This window comes from Pteropus vampyrus, unplaced genomic scaffold (genome assembly GCF_000151845.1).
Source record: "Pteropus vampyrus isolate Shadow unplaced genomic scaffold, Pvam_2.0 Scaffold120, whole genome shotgun sequence".
Taxonomy (NCBI): domain Eukaryota; kingdom Metazoa; phylum Chordata; class Mammalia; order Chiroptera; family Pteropodidae; genus Pteropus; species Pteropus vampyrus.
Window position 1 is genome coordinate 4,740,370 of NW_011888901.1, and position 13,506 is coordinate 4,753,875.

Here is a 13,506-nt window from a genome sequence, read left to right on the forward strand (position 1 = left end):
GCACTGGTGCTCCAAGCTAGGATTCCCAGTGTAGGGCTGGGGCTCCTCACTGTTCAGGGAGATCTCTGCAGCTGATATATCCTTCCTGATTTTCGACTGTGGTTGTTGAGCCAACCCATTTCACATCTCTGCCCCTCCTACCAGTCTTGAGGTGGCTTCTTCTTTATATTCTTAGTTATAGGACTTCTGTTCGTCTAGTCTTTGGATGGTTCTCCAAGTTGTTCATTCAATATTTTAGTTGCAATTTTGAAGCGGTCATGGGAGGAGGCAAACACAGTGTCCACATACTCTGCCATCTTGACCAGAATTCCAGGGGGTAGATTTTTATTGTCATATTTTTATGTGTATCTAGGTTCCAGTTATCATTCTTAAGGAGTGTCCAAATCATAAAGTTCTGTCTTCCCAGACAGTAACAAAAGGAGAACCTAAATGTTAGAGCAGGACTATCTATTGCTAAAACTGGGAAGAAAGCTCTGGAAAGCACTGATTTTTATCAGTTTGGGAACTGGCAAATATATAAAATAAATTTTGACAAGAAGGTATCTCTAAGATAGTATTTATTTTTTTAAAACGTTGGGTGCCCAAGTAGGATAGTATTTATTTTTTTTAAAACGTTAGGTGCCCAAATTAAGTTAATTATACTTCTCAGTCCATGGCAGACTATCTTCTTAGGTCTACGCAAGGCTTCTCCTTTGTTTTATTTCCCTTTATCCTCCATTCCTCTTTTCCTCTGAGGCATCCATTCTACAGGCAACTTTTCATACATTTATTTAGATAAACATTCATATCTCTTTTAAGAAACTGTGGGAGAGTTTGGGATATATACTCTCAAATAGGATTGCTGGGTTGCATGCTTATATGAATACTTAATTACACTACGTATTGCTCATTGCTCCCAGAATTGCTCCAGTAGTTTACAGACCCACCAGCAGTGCACATGTGTTTCCCATTTCACTTACATTCTTCCTTAAGCAGCACTTTATAATATCTTTCATCTTTAAGGGTTTGTGTCATTGTTTCAATTTGCATGAGTTAAATGTTATATCTCCTCCATTATTTTAATGCTGGTTTACGTTTCCTCTTGGAGTGAGTCACCTACTCATATCTTGCCCATTTTCCTATTGGGTTTTCTGTCTTTTTCTTCTTGATTTCAGGAGTTTTTTGTATAGTCTAGATAGTAATTCTACATCAGTCTTAGATATTAAAAATAGTTTCTCCTAATCTGTGTATTAACACATCTGAGGAATATTTATCACTATCATTTGCAGTATATAGCAAGGAGAGTAAGATACTCTATGTCTGTCACTAGGGAGATGAGTGAGTGAAATAAATAGGTTTAGATCCTCCATTGAACAAAACCTTTTATTCCAATGTCACACATTCTTCATTTTTTATAGTTTGGGGTTTTAAAAAATCATTCCTCATCTGCCATCCCATCTCCTGATGCCAGAGGTATTCTTTACTGTTTTTTCCTATTACCTTTAATTTTATTTTATCTTTCACATTTAGATTCTAACCCATTTGAACAGTTTGAGTTTTGGGGAGAAGGAGATGTCAGTTGTGGTTTGATATAACCCAACTATGTATTTATCCTTAAAAAGAGCCAGTTTTTTCCAATATTATCTACTAAATAATCCATATTTTCCCAACTGGTTTATCTTTCTATTCTGTTTCATTGGGCTCTTTTTCTTTGTTGTTTTTCTTGTTAACTTTTTATTTTATTGTGGTAAAATTGGTAGACAAGATTACATATATTTCAGGTATACAACATTATAATTTGATATTGACATACAGTAGTCTCTTCTTATCTGCAGCTTCAGTTACCCATGGTTTCAGTTACCCACAATCAACTGTGGTCTAAAAATATGAAACGGAAAATTCCAGAAATAAACAGTTCCTAAGTTTAAATTTCATACCATTCTGAGTATCATGATGAAATCTTGTCCCTTCCTACTTTGTCCTGTATGCCTGGAATGTGAACCATCTTTGTCCCGCATATCTACTCTGTCGCTGTATTTCAGTGCTTGTATTCAGGTAAAACTCTGGGCCCTCTCTTTTTCTCCTTGAGTACTATTGCGTTTTTATTTTTCTGACTTTGTAATCTATTCAAATATCTAATATATCTTTACATATAAATTTTAGCATCAGCGTATGTCAGATTTCTCTCCCAAATCTACCCACAGTTTAATGGAGTCTTCTTAAATTTATAGATTATTTTGGAGAAAACTGGCATTTTAAAAATATCTTTTCCTTTTTATGAACTTGACATGTGTCTCTATTTTCTCATCTTTATTTGGGTCACTAAATGTTCTCTATATGTCTTCTATACTCTTTGTTAGATTAAAACCTAAATACTTTATAGTTTTTTTGATATTGTGAATGACATTTAACTTTTTACTATTGAATTCATAAGCTGATTTTTTTGTCTAGAAGACTTGCTGAATTCTTTCATTAGTCAATCAGCTGCATTTAAAAAAAGTTTTTTCCTGGCTTTATTGATATATAATAGACAATTAGTTGCTCATATTTACATTGTACAATTCAATGAGTTTTTTTCAATTATGATTGGCATACAATAACATACCAGTTTCAGTTATACAACCTGGTAATCAGAGATCCACATAACTCACAAAGTGATCACCCCACTAAATCTAGTAACCCTCTTCCCTCTTACTTATTAGAACATTATTAACCATCTTCCCCATGCTGCACTGTACTTTTCCATGTCTGTTCTTTAACTATCCATTTGTACTGCTTAATCCCTTTGCCTTTTTTCCCCACACCTCATGCTCCTCCCATCTAGTAGCCCTCAAAATATTCTATCTATAAGTTTATTACTGCTTTTGTTGTTGTTTATTTGTTCTTTAGATTCCACATGTATGTGAAATCATGTGATATCTGTCTTTCTCTATCCAAACCATTTCATTCAGCATAATACCCTCTAGGTCCATCAAGGCAATATTTTTTTCCATCCCCTCCCTTTTAGTCTGGGTATATCTTTTAATCTGAAGTGAGTCTCTTGTATGCAGCATATGTAACTGTCTTCTTTTCTTATCCATTCAGCTACTCTTATCTTTTGGTTGGAGTGCTTAATTCTTTTCCATTTGAGGTACTTATTGATAGGAATATAGTTATTATCATTTTTTATTCCTGTTTTTAATACATGTTTTTTCTTCTTAAAGAAGTCCCTCCAGCATTTCCTGTAATACTGTCTTGGTGTTGATAAATTCCTTTAGCTTAGTTTTGTCTGTGAAGCTCTTTATCTGTTCTTCAACTCTAAATGATAGCTTTGCTGGATAAAGATTTCTTGGTTGTAGATCCTGAATTTTCATCATGTTGAATAGTTTGTGCTAAGCCCTTCTGTCTTGCATGGTTTCTTTTGAGAAATCAGCTGCCAGTCTTATGGGTGCTCCTTTGTAAGTAACTTACTGCTTTTCTCTTGCTGCTTTTAAGATTCTCTCTTTGAGAAGGATATAAAAGGCATCCAAATAAGAAACGAAGAAGTCAAACTGTCACTATTTGTGGATGACATAATTCTCTATATAAAAAACCCTAAAGACTCCACAAGAACACTACTAGAAACAATAAACAAATACAGTAAAGTTTCTGGATACAAAATCAACGTTCAAAAATCCATAGCATTCCTATACTCTAATAATGAAGATCCCGGATTACCAAAGCCATCCTGAGAAAAAAGAACGAGGATGGAGGTATCACTCTGTCCAACCTCAAATTATATTACAAAGTGACAGTAATCAAAACTGTCGCATGGTATTGGAAGAAAAATAGACTCGCAGGCCAATGGAGCAGAATGGAGAGTCCAGAAGTAAATCCATATTTATATGGGCAAATAATTTTTGACGAAAAAGCCAAAAACATACAGTGGTGAAAGGAAAGCCTCTTCAATAAATGGTGCTGGGAAAACTGGAAAACTACCTGCAGAAGAATGAAACTAGACTGTTGTCTATTACCACATACCAAAATGAACTCAAAATGGAGTAAGGACCTGAATATAAGACCTGAAACAATAAAATGCATAGAAGAAAACATAGGAACTAAACTCAAGGACCTTGGACTTAAAGAGGATTTTATGAATTTGACCTCAAAGGCAAGGGAAGTAAAAGCAAAAATAAATGAAGGGAACTACATCAAACTAAAAAGCTTCTCAGCAAAAGAAATCATCAACAAGATAAAGAGACAGCCCTCTGAATGGGAAAATATATTTGCAAGCAATGTCTCCGATAAGGGCTTAATATCCAAAATATAGAAAGAATTCATACGACTCAATAACAACAAGAAAACAAACGATCCAATCAAATATGGTCAGAGGATCTGAACAGACACTTCTCCCTACAGGACATACCAACGGCCAACAGATATATGAAAAGATCAACATCGCTAGCTATTAGGGAAATGCAAATCAAAACCCCATGATATACCATCTTACACCTGTTAGAATGGCTGTAATCAACAGGACAAGTAGTAACAAACGTTGGAGAGGATGTGGAGATAAAGGAACCCTCATACACTGCTGATGGGACTGCCAGTTGGTACAGCCACTATGGAAAACAGTATGGAGGTTCCTCAAAAAACTAAGAATTGATCTACCATGTGATCCAGCAATCCTTCTACTGAGTATTTACCCCAAAGACTTGAAAACCCATATCCGAAAAGATATTTGCACACCAGTGTTCATAGCAGCACTATTCCAAGTGACCAGGACTAGGAAGCAACCAAAATGTCCTACAATAGATGATTGGCTAAAGAAGCAGTGCTACATATATACAATGGAATATTGCTCAGCTATAAGAAGAGATGAAATATTACCATTTGCGACAACCTGGATAGACCTCGAAATAATCATGCTAAGCAAAATAAACCAGACGGAAAAAGTTGAAAATCACAGGATATCACTTATATGTGGGATATAAACCTAAAAGCAACAAATGAACAGGACAAACAAACAGAGACTCATGGACATGGACTATAGACTAGTGATTACCAGAGAGTAGGGATGAGAGGATGGGGGAGATAAGGTAAAGGGGGTCAAATATGGTGACAGAAAGAAATCTAACTATGGGAGGGGAACCGTGTAAATATATATATGCCTATTGTTAAAGTGTATAGATGAAACTTAATTGGATTTCTTTAACCAATGTTACCATAAAAAAATAAATTAATTAAAAAGAAAAAGATTCTCTCTTTGTATTTAATCTTTGGCATTTTAATTATGATGTGCCTTGGTGTTGGCCTCTTTGGGTTTGTCTTTCTTGGGACTCTCCGAGCTTCTTGGAGTTGTATGTCTATTTCCTTCACCAGGTGAGGGAAGTTTTCCATCATTATTTCTTCAAATAGCTCTTCAGCGTGTTGTTTTCCTTCAGGTACTCCGATGACAGATATTTTTGCATTTAATAAGTGTGCCATAGGCTTCTTAAATTGTTATTATAGTCTTGGCTTCTTTTTTCTTGCTGTTCTGATTGACTGTCCTTGGCTTCTCCATCCGCTGTATCAGTGATTTGATCCTCTTCTTTATCCACTCTGTTTTTTCCACTAATATACTCTGTATCTCTGATAATGTGTTCATCATTTCTGACTGGTTCCATTTTATAATTTCCATTTCTATTTTTATGTTTTTTATCTCTTTGTTAAAGTTCTCACTGAATTCATCTGTACTTCTCCTAAGTTCATTGAGCATCTTTATAACCAGTGTTTTGAACTCCGCATCTATTAGATTGCTTGACTGACTCCAATATTCCTGGATCTCTGTTCTGTTCTCTCATATGGTTTCTGCTTCTTTGTCTTCCCATTTTGGCTGCCTTTCTGTGTCTGCTTCTATGTACTAAGTAAAGCTTCTAAGTCTCTTAGCCTTATTAGTATGGATTTGTGAAATAGGTGTCCAGTGGCACAGTCCTGAGAGGGGTTCAGCTGCCAGCCAAGTTTAACCCCAGCCAGTGCCCCTCAGGGGCCACTGTTAAGATTCAGCAAGCAATCCACAGATGCTGTGCTTATAGTTGCCTCAAGAGGGCACACCAGAAACCGAGGCCAGCTGCCACCAGTGGTGGGTCTTGGTGCTGCTCAGCAGGGGGCACTTGACTTGCTGAGGATACACCTGGATGTGGCTTGGGTGGGGCCATGAGTTGGGGGAGGGGGAGTTTCAGGGAATCCTCTTGGTGGAGCAACCTCTGTTATCCAGTTTGATGACATCTCAGCTATGGTAGCACTGGGTCAGCACACTGGGCAGGGGGATGGCTCAACAGAGGAACAATAGAAACAATAGATTCCACCGGCACTTCTGTCTGGGAGAGACCTTAGCCTCTGGCCTTCACTATGAGAGCTCGGTGTCCCCCTGTAAGTCCCTAGTGTCCCCCTATCCCCCCGCACAGCTGAACTGCTGCTGGTGCTCAGAGCAAGCAGGTCCGTCACTGTGAAAATCCACTTGTGGTTGTGGCCCCTTTAAGAGTCTTCTGCAGCTGCAGCTTCTGCTGTCGCTGCCTCTCAGCGGCTTGGACTGGGAAGCTTCATGTCAGCGCTCCATCCTACCTCTTCCAGTTGAAGGGTGATTTCTTCTTTCTCTCCCTAGTTGTAGGGCTTGTTCATCTAGATCTCAGGTGACTTTGCTTGCTGTTTGCTCCATGTTTCTGTCGGAACTTTGATTTGGTCGCAAGAGGGATGAACAAAACCTCTATCATCTACACCATTTTTTTTTTCCTCTCTCTCTGGTTTTCTTGAATATTCAGTCAGTTTCTAGGGTATGTTTAATATCTGCCTACAATTTTGATTAATCCATTTCTCACATGTTTTTAGATCAATCAGTTATTGTTTGCATATTTTGAAGATATGCTGCATAATGCAAATATGTTGATAGAAATTTTACTTTCTGGAGTTTCTTTGAGCACTTTAAAGTATCCTTGTTTGCCCTTTTTTCTCTTAATTTCCCTTTTGACTAATATTAAACTAACACCCCGGCTTTCTTTTAAGTTTGTATTGCCTAGTATATAATTTTCTGCCCTTTTATTTTCAATCTTTCTGATCTGTTGGTTGTAAATGGACCTTTCATGAGCAACATTTTGCTGGATCTTGTTTTTAGAATCTTGAGAGTCTCTGTCTTCTGACTGAATTTAGTTCATTTATATTTACTGTGAATATGGTTTTATAGGACTTGTTTCTGCCAAACTATTTTTTGTTTACTTTTACCATATTTTTTTTCTCATTTATTCATATGGTTAAAGTGCATTTTATTAATATTGGTGGGAAAGCCATACTTTGTATTTTTATTCTTCTAGTGGTTACCAAACTTATTAAGACCTGAACGTATATTAACTTTTTTTCTTATCAGAATCTAAAGCTAACAGTGCAAGGGCTAGTCTAAGTTTCCATAAAATAAGGGAGTTTATTATATTTTAATTCTGTACATAAAAGTAAGATCTACAAAATTAAACATTAAAATGAATCTAACAAAGGCTCTATGATGCAGAAGCAATATGGGTGTTTTTATTTCTGTTTTCTACACATATGCTTGATAATTAGAGACTGACCCGTAGCTAAACAGATGTTTGTTTTCTGTGTACTTTCCTTGTGCTAGTCATTTGGATTAGTCACAATCTGTTGTTCAGAATGCTACCAAGAAGGCTGTGATTATTTGAAATGAACTGAAATATCAGAAAATAAAATGTTAAACTGAAGTTAGGGGTGGGGGAAAGTCCTATTAAATGAACTGAAAGAAGTAGTAGCATTCTTGGAGTAAAATTTTAGATTAAGAAATTCTCAAAATTATGACAGTTTCTTAAGTGGAGAGATATGGCATCTATGTTGAAAAAACTATCTTGGCTTTAGAAGTCCATGTCAGCTCAAGGGGCCTATTAAGAACTGCCCCCCTCCCCAATGCTTTTCATAGTAGATGAAAGCATTATGAGTAGAATTATGAAACTAAAAGCGTACCCTAAAAATAAACATATGTAATTTATTTTAGGTATCTTCAGCATCCATGGTCACACCCCGGTGGATTGTGCCAGTAAGTTAATGATATTTGCAATTTTTCTATTGGTTACTCTTTCAGAGTGAGGCCTAAAGGATTACCAGACTCTTGTTTTTCCTTAAAAACATGGAGTCATTATCAAAGCTCTGTTAACTGACTTAATACCTACTTCAAACTAGTAATTTAATCTTTCTGTTTGTCAATGCTTACGGATGCTGACAAAAATAAAAATCTGAGGGGAAGGATGGTTAAAAACAAACAAACCAAAACAACCATGATCATCAAAATCATTTCCTTATTACCATAATCATTAAAGGAGATGATTTAGAGCTAAAGTACTGACCATTGGGTAGGTATTGTCACCTCTGCTCACTCATGTCATATGTCTCTTTCAGCAGAGTAGTGTCCTTTCTAATGGACTCACAGGAGATGGACCATCCTTGATGGGGAAGGAGGGATGTGGTAATAGAGATGTAAACTCGCTGATCTCTCCCCCAGCACCATTCTTGGTGGACGCCGTGACCAGGTGAGGAAATTATTTCTCACTTGCAGTTCTAAGATACCTGTTAGTTGGGATGGAGTAGGGGGAACACACACACACGCACACACACACAGGCCTATATTTAAAGAATAATGTCAATTCTTTAATTAATTTAATTGAAACTAGATAAATATTTGCTCTGATTATTATTTAGAATAGTGTATTTTTCATTTTCCTTGTCAATAGAAATTTTCTATTTATGAAAATTTCTAAAATTATGAATAGACCTTATTATGCTTTTTTTAAATAAAGTGTTAGATAAAGATGTTACAGCCTTGTCTTTTAAATTTTATATCTGTTTTTAAATTAATTTGTCTTTTCCTTTTATGCTTTACTATTATGTTGTCCATCGGTAAGTGAATGCACGCAGTTAAGGGTGAGGTAGGAGATTCCCAAGGTGAGGCTCTGAGACAGCTTTTACTAAAATCTGTCCTACACTCATTTCAACATAGCACTTGCAGCGAACAGAAATTGGACTCAAAAGAGCTTTTATTCAGCATGTACTTTTTCATCATGTTGTTTTAGTTGTTAGGACCAAAACTGTGCTTATTTTGCAAAAAATTTGTAATTGCCTTTATCACCTCAGATTTTTTCCTAATTGTGTCTGGTATTTCTTATGTCTTCCCAGTGTTGAAAATGTGGGTCAATTGAAGTAAATGCTTTCCTAATTAGAAAGGAAAAATGACTGAGATGATTAACTTAAAAGAAATTTATAGTTTCATTTTAACATTAGCTCTTTTAGCTCCACAGTCTTTAATATAATTATTCATTCAGCACACACTTATCGAATGTCTATTAAGTACCAGGCATTGATTGTATCTGGCACTGATGATAGCATTAAACAGACATAGGACCTGACTTGGAGAATTCACATGTAGTTGTCAAATAGCACTTTATATAAATTTAATAGATTATTTTTCTAAATATTTACATGGCTAATAATTGCCATGATAAAAATAGAGATTATGTGCAGAGGACCAGGTGATAATGCTTTGTAATTGAGTTTATACAATAAAATATGAGTTCTTAAGGACTCAAAAATTACAGATGAAAGAAGAGCTTATCTCCCCACTCCTCCCCAAAGCAAAGTAGTCATAAAGGAATAAAAGAGATAAGAAAATGACAAGTAGTATACCTGAAATTAATATAATGTTATATGTCAATTATAACTTCAAAAAAAAAATGAGAAGTAAATAAATCAGTGGAGCAGAATAGAATCCAGAAGCAAACCCACATATATACAGTTACCTGATTTATGAAAAATTGATGGTTTAGTGTTCTGGGGAAAGGATGGTCTTTTAGTAAATCAGCTGGACAAGTTAAATATCCAGGCAGAAAAAGTTTTTTAATTTTAATTAAATTTATTGGGGTAGTATTGGTTAATAACATTATCTAAATTTCAGTAGTACAACTTTATAATACAAGATCTGTATATTTCATTGTGTACTCACTGCCCAAAATCTAGTCTCCTTCTGTCACCATATATTTGACCCCCTTTATCCTCTTCATCCTCCCGCACTCTTCTTCCTCTCTGGTAACCACTATTCTTTTGTGTGTATCTATGAGTTTGTTTTGTTTGTTGCATTTTGTTTCATATCCCACATATGAATGAAATCATATGGTGCTTGTCCTTTTCTGTCAGACTTATTTCACTTAGCATGATAACTCTCAAGATTCATCGATGTTGTCGCAAATAGCAACATTTCAGCTTTTTATGGCTGAGTAGTATTTCATCTTCTTTATTCAGTCATTAGTCAAAGGTCATTTAGGTTGTTTCCATGTCTTGGCTAGCATAAATAAAGCTACAATGTACATAGGGCTACATATATCTTTAGGAATAAGTGTTTTAAAATTTGGGGGAGGAAAATCTTGACCCAACCTCATATCATACAAAAAAAAACCCTTCCTAGATGTATTGCAGATCTAAATATGAAATGTCAAATAATAAAGCTTTTAGAAGAAAATATAAGTGAACATCCTTGAGGCCTTGAATAAAGGCTGAGATATTTTTAAACAGGTCACAAAAAGCTTTAATTATACAAGAAAAAAATTATAGCTTGGATTATATCAGGAACTTCTGTTCATCAAAAGATATAATTTCAAGAGCTCAAAATCTTAGGCACAGAGTAAGAGAAACTATTTGTATGTTCTCCTTCCATCTGTTTCTGTCTCTCTTTCCCTCTGTCCCTTCCTCTCACTGCCCCCAACAAAGGACTCATATCCAGTGTATATAAAGAGCTCTTATAAATCAATAAGAAAAAGACATCTCACTAAGAAAATTGGCAAAAGACTTGACTCCACAGTTCACAAGAGAATATCCAGATGGCCAATAAGTATATAAGACAGTATGCAACTTGACTAGTCATTGAGGAATACAAATTCAAACCACCATGTGATACCACTACATACCACCAGAATGGCTAAAATGTAAAGAAGACACGTAGCACCAAGTGTTGATAAAGATATGGGACAACTGGAATTCCGTAAATCGGAATAACCATGTTGGAAATAGGTTTGGCAGTATTTACTAAAGCCAAACTTACCCAGTATTTCAGTGATTCTCTTCTTCTGTACACACTCAATAGAAATGCAAATATATGTCCATCAAAAGACATGTACAAGACTTTTTATAGTAGCTGTATTCATAATAGTCCAAACTGAAAACTTGACAAAAGCCCATTAGTAGTCAACTAAATGCTAGACTAGAGCAGTGAAAATTAACAAACTATAACTGCAGTATGGCAATACAGACAAATCTATAAACATATTTATATTAGTTATTCGTTGTTGTATAACAAATTATCACAACTTTAGCATTTTAAAACAACACGCATTTATAATCTTATTTCCTGTGGGACAGGAATCTGACACAGTGTTCCTGAGTCTTCTGCTCCAGAAGTTCTCACAGGCTACAATCGGGGTGGTGGCCAAGGCTAGGTTCTCATTTGAAGACTCAACTGGAGAAGGGTCTCCAGTTGTGGTTGTTGGCAGAATTCAGTTTCCAAAGGGCTGTTAAACTGAGGTTCTCCGTTTTTAGCTGGCTATTGGCTTGAGGCTACCTCCAGTTGTTGCCACACAGACCTCTCCACAATAACTTCTTACTTCATCAAAGCTAGTAAACCAAGAAGGCAGTAGAGTCTGCAAGCAAGCTTTGCTGTATTCTGTTGATTAAAGCAAATCACAAGCTCTACCCATGCTCAAGGGGAGGAAATTGCGTAAGAGTGTAAATCCAGGACGTGGAGATCTTTGGGGATCATCATAGCATCTCCTTACCATAATGTTAGCAAAATAAAGTTCAAAAAGAGGCACAACTCTTAGAGATCAAAATAAGGGTTATCTTTGACGTGGTTAGTGACTAGAAGGGAGCCCAAAAGGGACTTTTGGAGTGCTCATAATTTTCTGTTTTTTGATCTACATGCCGATTACAAAGGTGTGTTCAATTTGCAAAAAATTATCAAGCTGTAAACTCATGATTTATGTACTTCAATATATCTATGTTCTACTCAATAAAATGTTTTTTAAAAATGATGACTGGATTGCATCTTTACAAATTTAGATTTACTTTGGATATTCTCTCTGTAAAATTTTATTTAAATGTATAAAATCACAAGGACAAAGAACAAGAGAGGAGATAAGAGCAAACGAGAAACCTCAACAAGTTTTGAAAGTAGATAAATGGTAAGTAGTAAGCAATTTAGCTGAGAAAAGAAAACTGAAATCTAAACCTGAAAAGGGAGGAGGGTAGGAACTGAGAAAATAAAAAGTAAGCCAAGTCACATTGCAGAACTCTGGAGAGGCTCAGGAATTGGAGGTACCAGATATTTGTGAGGTTAGGGGTACAGGTGGGACTAAGAACGAGGACTTGTTGCTCTAATCTAGTCTTTATCTAGTTGACTGCTAATGGGCTTTTGGCAAGTTTTCAGCTTGGACTATTATGAATACAGCTGCTATAAACATTCTTGTACATGTCTTTTAAGGGACATATATTTGTATTTCTATCGGCTATGTACATGATTCTGGAGATTTCCCTCTGGAGGAGCTGGGCCAGAGAGGTTGTGGATTTGGGAGTTTGTTTAGAGTAAGCCTCCAAACTGAAAACAAGAAGGTTAATTCAAAGTCCACAAACTAAAGGGTGAGACATCCAACCTTCCTTCTTTTTTCAGTTTCCAGAGTGCCGTTGGCCAAGTATAAATGTCTCAGGTGAGAAATTAAGAGCATTATTCTTTACAGAAACTGACAAACCAAAGAGAAAGGCCTGTAGGATTAATGTTTGTGGATTCCCTGATGATTATTTTTTTTCAGTGTTTTTTTCTCCCTTTATTTTATTTTATTTTTTTTTTAATTAAGTTTATTGGGGTATCATCGATTAATACAATTATATAATTTTCAGGTGTACATTATGATTTCACATTTGTATTTCCTATTGTATGTTTACTACCCAAAGTCCAGTTTCCTTCAGCTACCATATATTTGATCTCCTTTACCCACTTCACCATCCCCCTACCCCCCTATATTTGACCGCTTTCACCCCATCTTCCTCCCTCCTCCTCCACTACCCTCTACCCTCTGGTAATCACTAGTCAGTCTATAGTCTGTGTCCATGAGTACCTGTTCATTTGTCCTGTTCATTTGTTGCTTTTGGGTTTAAGTCCCACATATAAGTGATATCATGTGATTTTCAACTTTTTCTGTCTGGCTTATTTTGCTTAGTATGATTATTTCAAGGTCCATCCATGTTGTTGCAAATGGCAGTATTTTATCTCTTCTTATGGCTGAGGGATCCTCTGATTAAATTGCCAAGAAATTTACCTAATAATTCTACCTGGAAGTCCATTAATTTATAACTTTTGCCCATATGTACAGTTTCTAAACAGCATTCCAGTGCTTCTCTTAAATATGAAGAGAGCCAAAGGTTATCAGATGTTTGAGGAAAGACCAAAACAGGTAAACTAAAAAAGGAGGAAATAAGGCAATGTGAGTATCAAAAACT

At 35.9% G+C, this 13,506-nt stretch overlaps 1 protein-coding gene across 5 annotated transcripts in view; it reads left to right on the forward strand.

Annotated features, from left to right (window-relative positions):
• The window catches only part of EPB41L5 (erythrocyte membrane protein band 4.1 like 5), a 152,691-nt gene that overhangs the window by 128,730 nt on the left and 10,455 nt on the right, over positions 1-13,506 (forward strand). For 4 of the 5 annotated variants that reach the window (XM_011366100.2, XM_011366101.2, XM_011366102.2 and 1 more), the window contains 2 exons: positions 7,970-8,011; positions 8,371-8,501. In XM_011366100.2, coding sequence (XP_011364402.1) covers positions 7,970-8,011; positions 8,371-8,501 — 173 coding nt within the window. The remainder of the gene's footprint in view (positions 1-7,969; positions 8,012-8,370; positions 8,502-13,506) is intronic. The other variant, XM_023534120.1, reaches the window with a different exon arrangement.